This window comes from Habropoda laboriosa, unplaced genomic scaffold, assembly GCF_001263275.1.
Source record: "Habropoda laboriosa isolate 0110345459 unplaced genomic scaffold, ASM126327v1 scaffold15, whole genome shotgun sequence".
NCBI classification, from domain to species: Eukaryota; Metazoa; Arthropoda; class Insecta; order Hymenoptera; family Apidae; genus Habropoda; species Habropoda laboriosa.
This window is the reverse complement of record NW_017100141.1, coordinates 2,011,441-2,024,220: the sequence shown is the minus strand read 5'-3', so window position 1 is coordinate 2,024,220 and position 12,780 is coordinate 2,011,441. Positions and strand designations below refer to the sequence as shown.

The 12,780-nt window shown below is 37.7% G+C and overlaps 1 protein-coding gene across 3 annotated transcripts in view; it reads right to left on the bottom strand.

Annotated features, from left to right (window-relative positions):
- Positions 1 to 518: 518 nt before the first annotated feature.
- The window catches only part of LOC108571670 (MLX-interacting protein), a 21,411-nt gene continuing 9,149 nt past the window's right edge, over positions 519 to 12,780 (bottom strand). Inside the window, exons 3-16 of one of the 3 annotated variants that reach the window (XM_017933775.1) lie at positions 9,031 to 9,137; positions 5,527 to 5,600; positions 4,896 to 5,021; positions 4,520 to 4,733; positions 4,197 to 4,292; positions 3,857 to 4,127; positions 3,258 to 3,783; positions 2,963 to 3,142; positions 2,728 to 2,872; positions 2,350 to 2,555; positions 1,555 to 2,018; positions 1,341 to 1,464; positions 1,109 to 1,238; positions 519 to 1,004 (exon numbers count right to left, since the gene is read on the bottom strand). In XM_017933775.1, coding sequence (XP_017789264.1) covers positions 883 to 1,004; positions 1,109 to 1,238; positions 1,341 to 1,464; positions 1,555 to 2,018; positions 2,350 to 2,555; positions 2,728 to 2,872; positions 2,963 to 3,142; positions 3,258 to 3,783; positions 3,857 to 4,127; positions 4,197 to 4,292; positions 4,520 to 4,733; positions 4,896 to 5,021; positions 5,527 to 5,600; positions 9,031 to 9,137 — 2,785 coding nt within the window. In that variant the 3' untranslated portion in view covers positions 519 to 882. The remainder of the gene's footprint in view (positions 1,005 to 1,108; positions 1,239 to 1,340; positions 1,465 to 1,554; positions 2,019 to 2,349; positions 2,556 to 2,727; positions 2,873 to 2,962; positions 3,143 to 3,257; positions 3,784 to 3,856; positions 4,128 to 4,196; positions 4,293 to 4,519; positions 4,734 to 4,895; positions 5,022 to 5,526; positions 5,601 to 9,030; positions 9,138 to 12,780) is intronic. The other 2 variants (XM_017933782.1, XM_017933790.1) reach the window with 2 other exon arrangements.

Sequence of the window (12,780 nt, the reverse complement as noted above, 5' to 3'; positions counted from 1 at the left end):
ATTTTTTTTAAAGAAAGTTACGTATATTTCAACTATTATAAAAATATACCGACAATGTAACATATATTTTTTACAAATATTTTTGTCTTAAAAGTAAAACGAAACAAAATAACTTCAAGAAAACATTAATTCCTTTTTCTTATCACTGCCGCAAATGTCGTACTTAGTCAAAAACAAGCATAGTAAAAATATAATGGAATGGTTTGCTCTACATATTTTTGTTTTTTGTTTCTATTTTTAAATATTACACATATATGTAGGCAAGTATTACAATGATTGAATTTAATGAGTCAATGAAAAGAAAAATTAAAAAAGAGAATTATGGGAAAATAATTTGTGTTATCGCAATTCGTAGACGTAGATAAAGTTAAATAGAAATTTTCCTTAACGCTGCATGAATATAAACACGTGATGTACATAATTACGTAATAAATATGAACATACTTCCATTTCGTTAATATTCAATACAAATAATTGCGATAACCTCACAAAAAAGAGGATATTAAAATCTCAGCGTGTTCCAAATTTATAACAGTCTATATACGTATACATATATTTTGTTAAACGAGTTCGAGTAAATTCATGTACATTTTCACGTACTCTTTTTTGTTCTTTTATCATTAAATTTGATGATCACAATTTTGTGAAGGATAGGGAAAAATTGCACTTTAAGTTGTTTCCATCATGATCCGCGATCGTTACGAAAGGAAATCTGAAAATCTATTGTAAAAAGAGACCGCATTTAAGAATTTTCATGTAAGTTTTCTCTCCTAAACTGGCTTACTGCTACGGTAACTGCTTTTCGTTTTGCTCGTACGCGACTAAATCTTAAACGTATATGCAAATCATGTTCACGACGAATTTGCATAATATTATAATTGGTCACTGAGTTGATCGCCGCCGTTCCGTGCGATTGACTGCTGCGAGTGCTTCTTCAGGTAGGCGACCAGGATCTGATAGAATATCAGTGGCAGTACACAGATATCTTAGGGAGTTCAGAACAGCTATAATTAAAGAGGAAAAAAACATTAATAATACCACCGTCACAAACTTAATCTATAAATCAGCATTCACTACAAAAAACACGTTTTCTTTTGAAGACACGAACCTGGTCTGAGATCGACGAGCGAGCAATGTTGCTCAACCCACAATATTGTACTTCTGTATAAATCTTCGATACTCGCGGTTGACACCGAGGTATTGAAAGAAATCATTAGAGGTTCAAGCAATATACTGAACTAATCAATTTGTAAGGAAATACCAAATTCCACTATTTTCTATTAACGTATTTAATCGTTAAAAATAAAATTCGTTCAAGAAATAGTTCAAAAAAAGGATACAATCCAAAATTTCCAATTTTCCCGTGTACGTGTGCGTACGTATTCATCGAACATCTCCTTCATCTTGCTAGTTCTGTGTCTAGAAATTGGAGCACCCGTTGCAGGAAGCATAGATTGACAATTACTGCAACAGAATGTTGAATCGTAACTTAATATAGCCGTTCTTAAAATAGAATTGATTTTTTTTTTCTTTCCCGCTTGACTCTCTTGTTACCTAATCGACGTATTAAGGCACTCGATTTGATGTCTTAAACTATCCATCTCCTCCTTCAATTGATTTCTCTCCGCCCTTAGCTGCCTGATATAATCCGCCCCTTTCTGCAGCATGGCGGCCTTGCTCAACTTTGTGTTCGGATTTTGACTAAGCTGCGGTATTAAACTGTGCAACATGTCAAATCCGTTCTTAATATTATATCTACGCTTTTGTTCCGCGTGAATGTGCCCGACTCTCCTTTGTTCCTTGTATTGTCCTCGTTCCGTTTCACCCTTTCCGAAGGTTCGACTTGGTGACAATGGGCTTCCTATACTCATCGGGCTGTGCAAAGGACTGAGGCTCAACCCTTGAGGACTGTGCGCGTTAGAACTATCCTTCGGTGACCCGGGACTATTTTGTGGCTGATGTGCTTGGGTGTTTGTATTTAATAACATTTGTTGGCTGCAAGCAGACTGTTGCATTGCCTAATGTGCAACATACAGTTAAACCTCGTTATATAGATTATACAAGGTAAAGATTTATTATTGTCGGTATCAGCATTATGTAATCTATGACATGTGCCAGCTATAAATAGCTGTGTTTACAAATATTCTTCGGAAAATGATATTTTCAGATGCGTTCAATTAGTATTTTAATAATAGTATCATATGAATTATTTTCTAAATCAGCACAATTCAAGTCGTTAAGACATGAAGCTTAAGTGTTATGTTCACATTATGTGATCCTTTCCTTGAAGAACACTGATCTAATTATGTCTCAACTTTACAATCAGAATAGAATAAAACAAAGGAATACCTGCTGCTGCGGTTGCACTTGCACCGTAGAGGTTTGCATAGTTTGGACAGTGACCGGCGTGGTGATATGATGGGTAGTCGTCACCTGCGTAGGCGAAGCTGAAGGTGGAAGCATGGGTATGATGTGTTTCATAGTTGTGGTTGTTTGGTTCACTGTCGGCATTATATTATCAGCTGGCATATTCATTGTGTGTACACCAGATGTGTCTATGTAACGATATTGAAGCTCTCATAATATTCTTTTTATCGAGAGAAAGTATATGTATACCGTGATCGATTTCTCAATAATGCACGCGTCATGTTGCCGGTATAAATGATTGAGAGAGAAAATAGAGAATAAAATTAATCGTACATAGATTACGTTTCTTTGAATACATACTATTCGTGAGTAACTGTGCGAGCAAAACATTGTTATTTAGATTTAGAGCGGGATCGCTCGCCGCTGATACTAATGGTGGTGGATGCATTCTTGGTGTGGTTAACGACGAACTACTTCGAGATCTATTCCTTGCTTTCATCTGATACTGAAATGGAAATAAGCCATTATTATAATATAAAATCTTCATTCATATGTATACACAAGCAAACGAGTTTATTCTGATTAACATATTAACCTTGGGCACAGCGAAAACTTCCTCTTTCTCTGAATTCGACGCGGCTACTTGCGGTAACAATTTCGCGGGTTGCACGGCCGGCGTGGTGAGATCCAAACCGGAGGGTCTACACTGTAACAGTATCGATGATTGCGACGATTGCTCCGCGGAAACCGATACGACCTGTTGCGGTGGGTGTGTCTGAAAAATATCAAGATAATCTGACTCTATTGCTGATTTGATTGCCTCGTTATGATACATTATTCAAACGGAACATCGATAAAATCTCTAATCCAGTTCTATCTTTGAATTATACCTTGAAATTATTCGTGTTGAATTTACATTGCTGCGTATTAAAGTTTTGCGGTAGCGCGGAGAACTTGTAGCATTGCTGCGGTTGAACGACTTTGTACGGTTTCGTAGACATCGGTGCGACCGGTGGTAAAGGCCTGATGCTTCTGTGCTGAGAAGATACCGTGGAATTTGTTTGTCCGAAGTTTTGCTGCACAGTCACGAGATTCTGAACGTGACTGGCGATAGACGATATCTGATTGGCGTGTACAGACTGATCATTCAACGCTGTCATCTGCACTTGATTCTGAATCGGCGTTAATTGAACGGTTTGAATCTCCATGGCGTACGGTTGCTGCGAGGCCTGCTGATAAGCTGAATTCTGTTGCTGTGTTGTTCGTTGATACGTGTTCTGTTGTTGCTGAGGTTGCTGAATCACTCGACTACTCCTCGAAGAAATCCTGCTTGGCCTACTCTTCTCTCTAACAGGTTGACTCGGTGGAGAAGGCTCGTAGTTTTGTTGTATAGTATTATAACTATCGGCCAGAGTTCTGTATTGCATATGTAGAAATTGATATAGAATTTGTTTGTCAAAATATAAAACGATAAGTAAGTGAAACATACATATTACTCCTGAACGCATTTGTTGGCTCTGGCTGAGGTTGAGTATATATTTTAGCGGTGTACTGAAGATTCTGTATAGTGCCTCCTTGTTCGTCCTGTGCTAATGCTGCCTGCTGTGAAGCTTCATTCTTCACCGCTGATTCTTGGCTCAGCTCGTTCATCTGATTCATAGGCGTCATTAGATCGAGATCAGCATAGTTCGCGTTCAGAGCACTGTTTCGAAACATGTCGTCTTCCTCGGGGACTGGAGGCAACTTCGAATTTAAAAATTCTAAAAGCCAATAAATTTTAATTGTTACGCAGCTCATAATTATTCCAATTTATCGTTGATTGTGTGTACCTTGCAACGGTTCTAAAGTGTCCATAAAATCGTCTAAATTTGGCTGGAGCGGTCCCAAGCTGGGTTGTATAAAATCCGCCAGACTAGCTCCACGCGCTGCAATTACAAGCAACAACTTGAAAATAATGTTTATCGGTAATTTTGGGTTGCTACGTAATTATCTAGATCGTTTAGTTTCACATTACTTTTTTCGTTCTTGTTCCTTTTTAATTATAAGTTATTACAATGTACTAATCGTACTGAGATATCTGTTTTTCCTTTTCTATTTTTTTTTCTTTTTTTTTTATCAAAGTCTCGTGCAGGAACGTGAATTAGTGAGTTACCAATTTCTCTCGGATCGGGAAAGTATATTGGTTGATTTGAACTGATTGTCGAAAATAACGTATCAGTCATTAGCTCCATGTAATCTTCATCAACCATCATACTCTCTCCTCCTGGAGTCCCACTGGTCCCTCCGTGTGTGTTGCCTGTACCTGCTCCAAAGTTGCCTGAGGTTCCCAATCCGCTGCCCCAATCTAATACGTCCATCGATTCCATCTGAAACATTTTCTGTTATAAATAGGAAATACAAGTGGTTACTGCAAATTCTGCAAAATACAAATTAAAAAATATATCGAACTTCTGTTATTGTCTTTATTTCATTCGAATTTATTTCAGAGAAACGTTAACAATATTTTGAAGTTGCAAATAGATGAATACCATCTCGGTGCCATCCTTGTTCGTCCAACCAAGGATCTTGTTCCGGTAAAACATACGCCATTTCTTGTATTCCGCAGTAACGGCAGCAAGTTTTCTCTTCCAGTATTTTCCCTCTAAGACCACTGCCTGATAATACATACGTCGTTCATTTACGTTAATCTTTTAAATTTTTCTTGTATTCAACAAATAAAATATGTAATATAAGTTCAATCAATTTTCTTTCTCAATTTACTTCGTTATCGTATTCGAATTCAGATCAATCAAGCTTTACTACTACACGGTACAGGATGTTTCAAAATTAACAAATATACAAATATACAAATCTTCGCGTAATTCGTGGATTTTAAACCCGCAGAAATTTAACAAACGATCCGCACAATCTACTATCCTGTATTTGCGAAGTAAGTTTGAAATGCATATACCAGCAGCTTTTAAATTCAATTGTAGTCTATTTTTAGCACGGACTGTTTGACAGATTTAAACAGACAAGAGCTGCTCAGTTCATGGGAGAGACACGAATTTCGTATAGAATTAACTTCATGCTTTCTAATTTGAAACAATCTGTAGATCATTGCGAGAACGATGTTCGATAAGAATCGACCATTTATCATAGTGTGATAAGCAAACGTACCTCAGGCTTATTATGAGTATCAACATCCAACGGGGACGCGAATTGGCACACCAGCGTGTTTTGCTTCAGTATAACTGAAATTGTACAGATTCACTTTATTCCATTTGATAAATTCACCACTGTAAAGAAAAAATAAATAAATTTTTATACTTTTATTCTCTATACTCGAATATTCTACAAAAAATTCACTTAGAACAACGAAAGATTTATTTACGAAAAGATCTCCTTATCTCGATGTATCAAGAAATAAAAAAGGAATTTCAATTGTGTTCGCGATGTCGTTGACACGCGACTCAGTGCGCGCGCACTAATTCAAATGAACCACGACCGGCTGTGAATGCGTCTCTAAAAGTAGCAGCAACGTGATTTTTAGCTAACACAGAGCACGATACCCATCAGAAAAAGCTTTCCATCCGGTTCACACGCAACAAGGAAGCAAATTCTTCGAGAAAAAATCGATACGAACCACGATGCGTACTCCTTCGTCGAATTCGAATTGTGCAGACCACGCGAACAGGTTAAGCGACTAGTTAGCTGCCCTTTGATCTACGACCATGCTCGATGTGTTCTGTACAGCGGAGAAGAGACGCGAGCGTCCCGATGCCGACTTTGCGGCGACGCATTTTGTGGCGCACTCGCGAAATATTTCTCGTAATCACGAGACCGCAGGTACAAAGTCCTGTGTCGATCTCTGCTTTCGATCTGTGAACCGGAGACAACTTCCCTCCGTTCGACCTTCCGCCTCTCTTACTCGCCGCGCTTCCGCTCGCCCTCGTCGGTTATCGTTCGCTTATGATGCACCCTTATCGGGAAAAATCGAAACAAAGTGAGTATATATTAAGAAGACTGCTTGAAAGATGATTTACGAGTGTTAGAATTGCGATAGGAATGATTTATGTGAAAGGATGAATGAAAAATGTGGTGTACTAGAACTATGGAGGTTAGTGAGGTTAGAATTCAGTAGTAATGCTTTGGTTAAAATTTAGATTTATTCGTAGATTTATTCATAAGTTTCTACTATGTTGATGAATTTATTACTGTAATGTAAGAACATGTAGTTATGCCTTTGACTAGCCTGTTAGTCTAAAGAATTTAAAAAGTGTAAAAAAATGGTCTAAAATGTTTGTACAGAAATCAGAACACTACCAAGAAAAAGGTCAATGATTCATTGATTCAATATATCTGTAGCTATCACTGAAACTCTATAAACAACCTCTTATCGATAGTTTCGCCTTGATTTAATAAAAAAACACATGAAACCAACTTAACCTCTTTTAGCACGATTCGTAAAATCTACATGTGACAGTGACCAGTGTCAACGAACGAGGAACCATTCCCTTCCTCTGTGTGAACAACATTACATAGCATATAATCAATCACTTAAAATTGCAGGATTCAACAGCATCCCGTACGACATGAAGTATTTACGATCGATCGGTATGTACCACCGTGATTTTCGAGGCTGACAAGCTAAGGATCGACACGACGAATTTAAAAATAGCGCTGCTCGCGATCGAAATGTCAGTGAACGAGGTACGGTTTATTCGATTGCACAATCCGAGCAGATCGATTTATTTAAAAGTCCTCTTACCTACGCAAACGCCATGCATTGAAATATTCCGCGTTAACTTTATAATGTTGTTACGACGATAAACGATACCGGGAATTTTTATGCTTCTTAGAAAATGTACCGAAAAATATAAATTGTTCCTCGTTCGTCTGATATTGTACAGTCACTCGTGAAAGTTTTCGTCGAATTTATAAAAATATTATTTATATTAATAAAGCAATAAATGTATCGATAATGTGAAGTAATAACGATTATTTTATAACAACAAACTATACTTTTTATACAATGTACAAAGATTGTATACAATTATCAGATTTTTTATACGAACACTACTAGGTTATCGACACGAAGACCTTGACCTAAATTTTTTTATCGTTTACTTCAGAATTTTACCTCGATTTTTCCCCAGTGCACAGATTCACAAAGCAGATTTAAAATGATAAAAAAAGGTATGTATGACAACGCGCGCGATTTAAAGTATCGATACGATTATCGAAGGATTCGATCGGACATCGAACGGAGGGACGCAGCCGGCGTAATTTAACCGCGACTAGAATTTCGAAGGCTAGTATGACGGTGTTCGCGAAACTGAACACGCCTGGAAGTTTCACAGGAAAACATGTAGAAACTGGCGCGCTTCAGTCGAATGGCGGGGACTCTTTGTCACTGGTGTGTCACGTGCAAGATATTCCTTTTATCTTGTACAACAACCGTGGCAACCGTCTATCTACCGTATCGCCTTATTTTCGCGGTAGGATATCTTGAATCAATTTAATTTGGCTTTAGATTACGCTTTATCTTGCCACCTTTGTTTTTCGATCGTAACTCGATGGAAAGCGCGGCCATGTTCCTTTTCTTTCGAGCTTTCTCGTTAAGATCGATTGTGAAGTCGACGAGAGCTCGTCGATTCTCAACCATGAATTTACTTGAGAATCGAGAAACATGGATAAAGTGTGACACAAGATGGACGATGTTTCGAAAGAATTTCTCACGTTACGAAAAAAAAAAGACCAAGCTAACGCGTCTTTCGTAACCGTGAATTTATCGTTTTCTCAGTAAGGAAATGCTTGTATTTTAATGTAAAAATAAAACAGCAAAAATGTAAAAGCAGAGGGAGGAGTGTTTTTACTTGGAATAAGATAGTAAATAGTTCATGGCAAATCGACGTAACTAGGGGGGGAACTGACGTGAACTAAACCGACATAACCAACAAACTGACATGATTCGAACTGATGTAACCGGAGAATCGATATAACTTGAAAATCTTTACGACTCGAACTTAATGTAATTCGAGAACGTTTAACAATTCTAACCGAAGTGGTTGGTTTTTCGAGAACGCTTTTTCCCCAATTGCGTTCCCTAATCACTGCGGTGACCCTCGAACCGCCAGTTGTTGACCATGACAACTCACCCGAGAAAAGAGAAGCTGTTACGGGCAGAAAAATAAAACGAAGGCTCGGCGTTATCGTCACGACACCGGGTTATCGTGCGAAATGATTGTTAAAGGTCAGCAAAATTAACCAGTCGACGCGCCTCGCGCTTCGTAGAGTATTTCCGGTTATTTGATACGCTTATAGACTCTTTCACGTTGCTCCGCACAATCGAAAAGTATTAACTTATTCAAGGGCGATTGCTTTTTTTCAGTTGGAAAAAAAATTTATAGTATTTTTCTTCGTGGGAGATTACGTAACGAACAAGCGATTCATTATATTTTCATACTCTTTTTTTCTGTCACAAATATTCGTGTTTAAAAAAAAAAGAAAAGAAAAACTAAACGTACACATACGTGCTTCGGTGTCTCTAAAGAGGTTAGAAAACATTTTCTTTTCAAAACATCCAATTAAGACGAGATTCTAATTGCACGGAGCAACGAGTTTCATATTTAATGCAAGTTTCACGGTCGTGGTTTCACGTTCTCACGTGCGTTTTCTTACATTGCATGTGCCAGCACCTCCATATCACGTTGTTCAGTCTGATCTTGTCCTTCCATCTCAGCCTGATCCCTTTGAACCGATTCCACTTGGGTGATGTCAATTTCTGTCTGGAACAAATTCAAGTGCCCATACGTCATACCCACTGTGAATTTTTATTCGACAATTTTTTTCCCACAAAATTTCGGTAAATATTCCGAAAATTATCAATTATAAAATTTTATCAAATAAATCTTAATGAAATACAATTTTATAAATTTACCATTCGAAACATCGATATATTGTAAATCTACAAAAATTTTATTTTCAGCACTGTGAGATCGACTGTGAAACCGCAAACGATCTATCGTAAACTTCGACAAATAACCAAGGAGGGAAAAAGCATATTACGACATTTAAATGGTATATATAAATGGCTAATTGGAAAAAATTTGTTTGAATCATTGTAAAAAACGAGACACAAAAAAACATGAGTAAATGCAAATTCTCGGTAAACAGATGAAACATGAGCAAACAGTGTTTATCTGAACTGTCGAGTAGTTCGAGGAAGCTGTCGAACGAATCTTCCCTCTTGTTGTAAAAGGCTCGGAGCTTTAATCGGTGGCGAGCTTTGAAGCACGTCGATAAGTTTCCTAGTTCCAACAAATGTTTAATCCCCTCTTATCGAAGAGTTTCCTCGGGCATTAGTAGCGTCTTTTGCCTTGCTTTGTCTTTTTGAATCGATTAGATTCGAAGGATTTCTCACTCGAGTGTTATTTCGCGAAACACAAAGATCTTATCATAAAGAATCATACGGCATTTTTATAATGATTCCAGGTACTTTGGATTCCCGAATGGATCATAGTTTCTGAGGCGATGTATGTACCAGCAAGGCAAACACTTTGACGTGTTTATTCTAACCAGGCGAACTGTGCTAAATATAAGTTGAACGAAGAGAATGAGCCCTGGTTAAACCGAAATACCACGAATTGAAACGAAACACCGCGACATATATATATCTATATATATTGAACTGGACTATTCCGATATGGTATAAGATAAAAAAAAAATAGGTTAAATCGATAAGGAGAATTTCTTAAGTGGTGGAATAAAATTGGAATGATCGAGGCTGTTCTTCAAAGATTCATATCTGATTGTCCTGAAGATTTATACAGGAGACACTGTTGAACTTTGGATGAAATAGAAGTGATAACTCGTCTTCGCGTGAAAAGTTTATTTCACCTTCGAATTTCAACGTTAGATTAACCCCTTTCGCTTGAGTATTCGAACAAAAATTGATCTCAATTTAGAATCCATTTGTATCGGTAGATACAAATAAATTCTTTGAAAAAATAATTCGGTCAAGAAAGGGTCAATAGGTGTGGAATATTTAATAATAGTTTAATACGTATTAGTTGAGTAAAAAAAATTGATAGGTGATCGATGATGATTTATTGATGATCGCGTTTGCTCGAACAATTTCTCGTTATCAACGCTAACGTAGTATCTGTCGAAAAGTCAACAGCTAGGAATGCTAGGAAGATTTCCACTAAGCGTCCTCCTCTACTTGGCATTAGACCCTGGCCACCCCAGTTCCCTGTTAAGATTTTCATTTTTCTGGAGACGGTCGATTAGATAAGAAGTCAGAAGAAATATGGGCGGAACACGGGATAAGCTGCGAGTAAGCTCAAATTTTACGATTATCGAGAAATCGAGCTTCTGAAGTGTTACTTAATGCAGATCTTTTAGAGTTTCCTGAAAAAATGTTTGTAAGTTCGCTACTTTGTTTAGTCGTTAAAAAAAAAAAAAAAGAAATTATTTCAACGTAAAAATTTCGATGCAAAGCTAATCAATCATTTATCAACCGTAGGATCCCTGACCTGGAATTATCAAAATTGATGGCTACTCATTACCCCAACACATCGCCAACAATTTAACACTGAACACATATACTCGGAATAAAAAAGGAAATTAAAATTGAAGCAGCATCAATTGGTCATAAAACTGCTGCAGCTCTATTTCTCCGGCACCAAAGCATCTCGCGTGCAATGTGGCTCATCATCCTCCATTAATAAAACAATTAAATCGTTATCGTGGATGGGACGAGTTTACAGAGCGTCCTCGCAATCCGTCAAAAGCACGAAAACGAAGCTTGAAAGTCACGTCGAGAAATTCTCTTTTATATTTCTCTCTTTCTCTGTCTCGTGTGTATACATACGTTTCTCTTTGCTGAATATTTTCGCGATTAATTAACCATCAGCGTACTCTTATCAGATAACGAGTTATTTGTTCGTTGATGGCTCGATCTATCCTACTGGGAGGAGCGAAGTTGATTAGTAACAGTCGTTTGTCATGGATTTTATTAGAAATCTCTCCCCTTCTCTTGTTTCTTTTCTCTCTTTCTTTACTTCGTTGAATTTATTTTAGTCGAAGTATTTTTCAAACAAAGAGTCATGCGAATTATTCACAGTCGAACGACTGAGAGCTTCAGCAAGCTTCGTTTAATAGAGCTGTTTATGACACATGGCGGTTGAAGTGCCACGAGTTGCGTATTCCAGACGTTCCGAATAAAATTTGAATGTCTGAGTGGCTCCAGGAGGTTTGCAAGTGAACTCGATGGAGGTAAATCTTGGGTGAAAATGGGTTAAAGTTTGAGGAATTACTATCTTTGTCGTAAATAATCACCTGTTTTGATTACGAACGATCCTCTCTCTCGGTGGGGAAAAAGTACACCGAAACCTGCTTCCATCGAGAAATTTATGCTCTTCGACTTGCGTCACTGTTATCGCAAGTGAAATGCGTGTGTTATAAATAGGTACATATTACACAGCAATATTAGAGTATATATGAGAAAATTGAAGGAATCCAAAGGGTTATTAGACGCATCGAGTTGATCAGCTTCGTACAAATTACAAGCTCATCAAATATTCGTGCATCGAATTACACGAGTCATCCAGCTCACTCACGTGACTGAACGATGAGACAGCTGTGCTTCATTCAGAGGAGCGTGCGCAACGATAGCTGATAAAAATACGAAAAAAAAAAGAAGGTTGGACGGAAAAACAGATAAGAGGAGATACGTATAAATGAGGAAATAGGAGATAAATGAGAGAAAATTAAGTAGAAAAATTATCGCATTACACGAAGAAAAATATGTTGAAAATTAATGGTGTACGAGAGACGGAAAGAGAGAGAAAGAGAGAGATAAAGAGAGAAAGGAAGGAAAAGGAAGGGAAGGAAAATGAGTGTCGTGTGGCAGAAATGCGAGCGTGTTTCGCACACGTATGTCCGCGCGGCGCACGCGAGCGGTGCGTCTGTGCTCGATGACGCAGTGGCCTTGCATGATAAAAGACACGTTGTGACACACACAGGCCTTTACGGTAATTTAGCTCGATTCACTTTTTCGAGTTACGCGTGTCGCGAGAGAACGGCCACTGTGCAACCGGAGACCCCGCCGGCATCCCGTACACGAGACCGTTTAAAACCTCGTTTTCCCCTTGATAGCGGAAGTTTTCCTCGGGTTCGAGGAACACGTCGTTTCGTGGAAATGCGAGGTGTCGCTTGGATTTCGTTCGAATCTCGCTCCTTCGAATTTAAAAATTTTTAAACTTTGAAAAACTGAAATTGCAAAAATTTAAATATACCAAAGCTTGAAAATTTGAAGTTTCAAAAATTGAAATATTAAAAAATTAGAAAATTTGAAATTGCAGAAATTTAAATATACCAAAGCTTGAAAATTTAAAGTTTTTAAAACTTAAATATAAAAAAATTTGA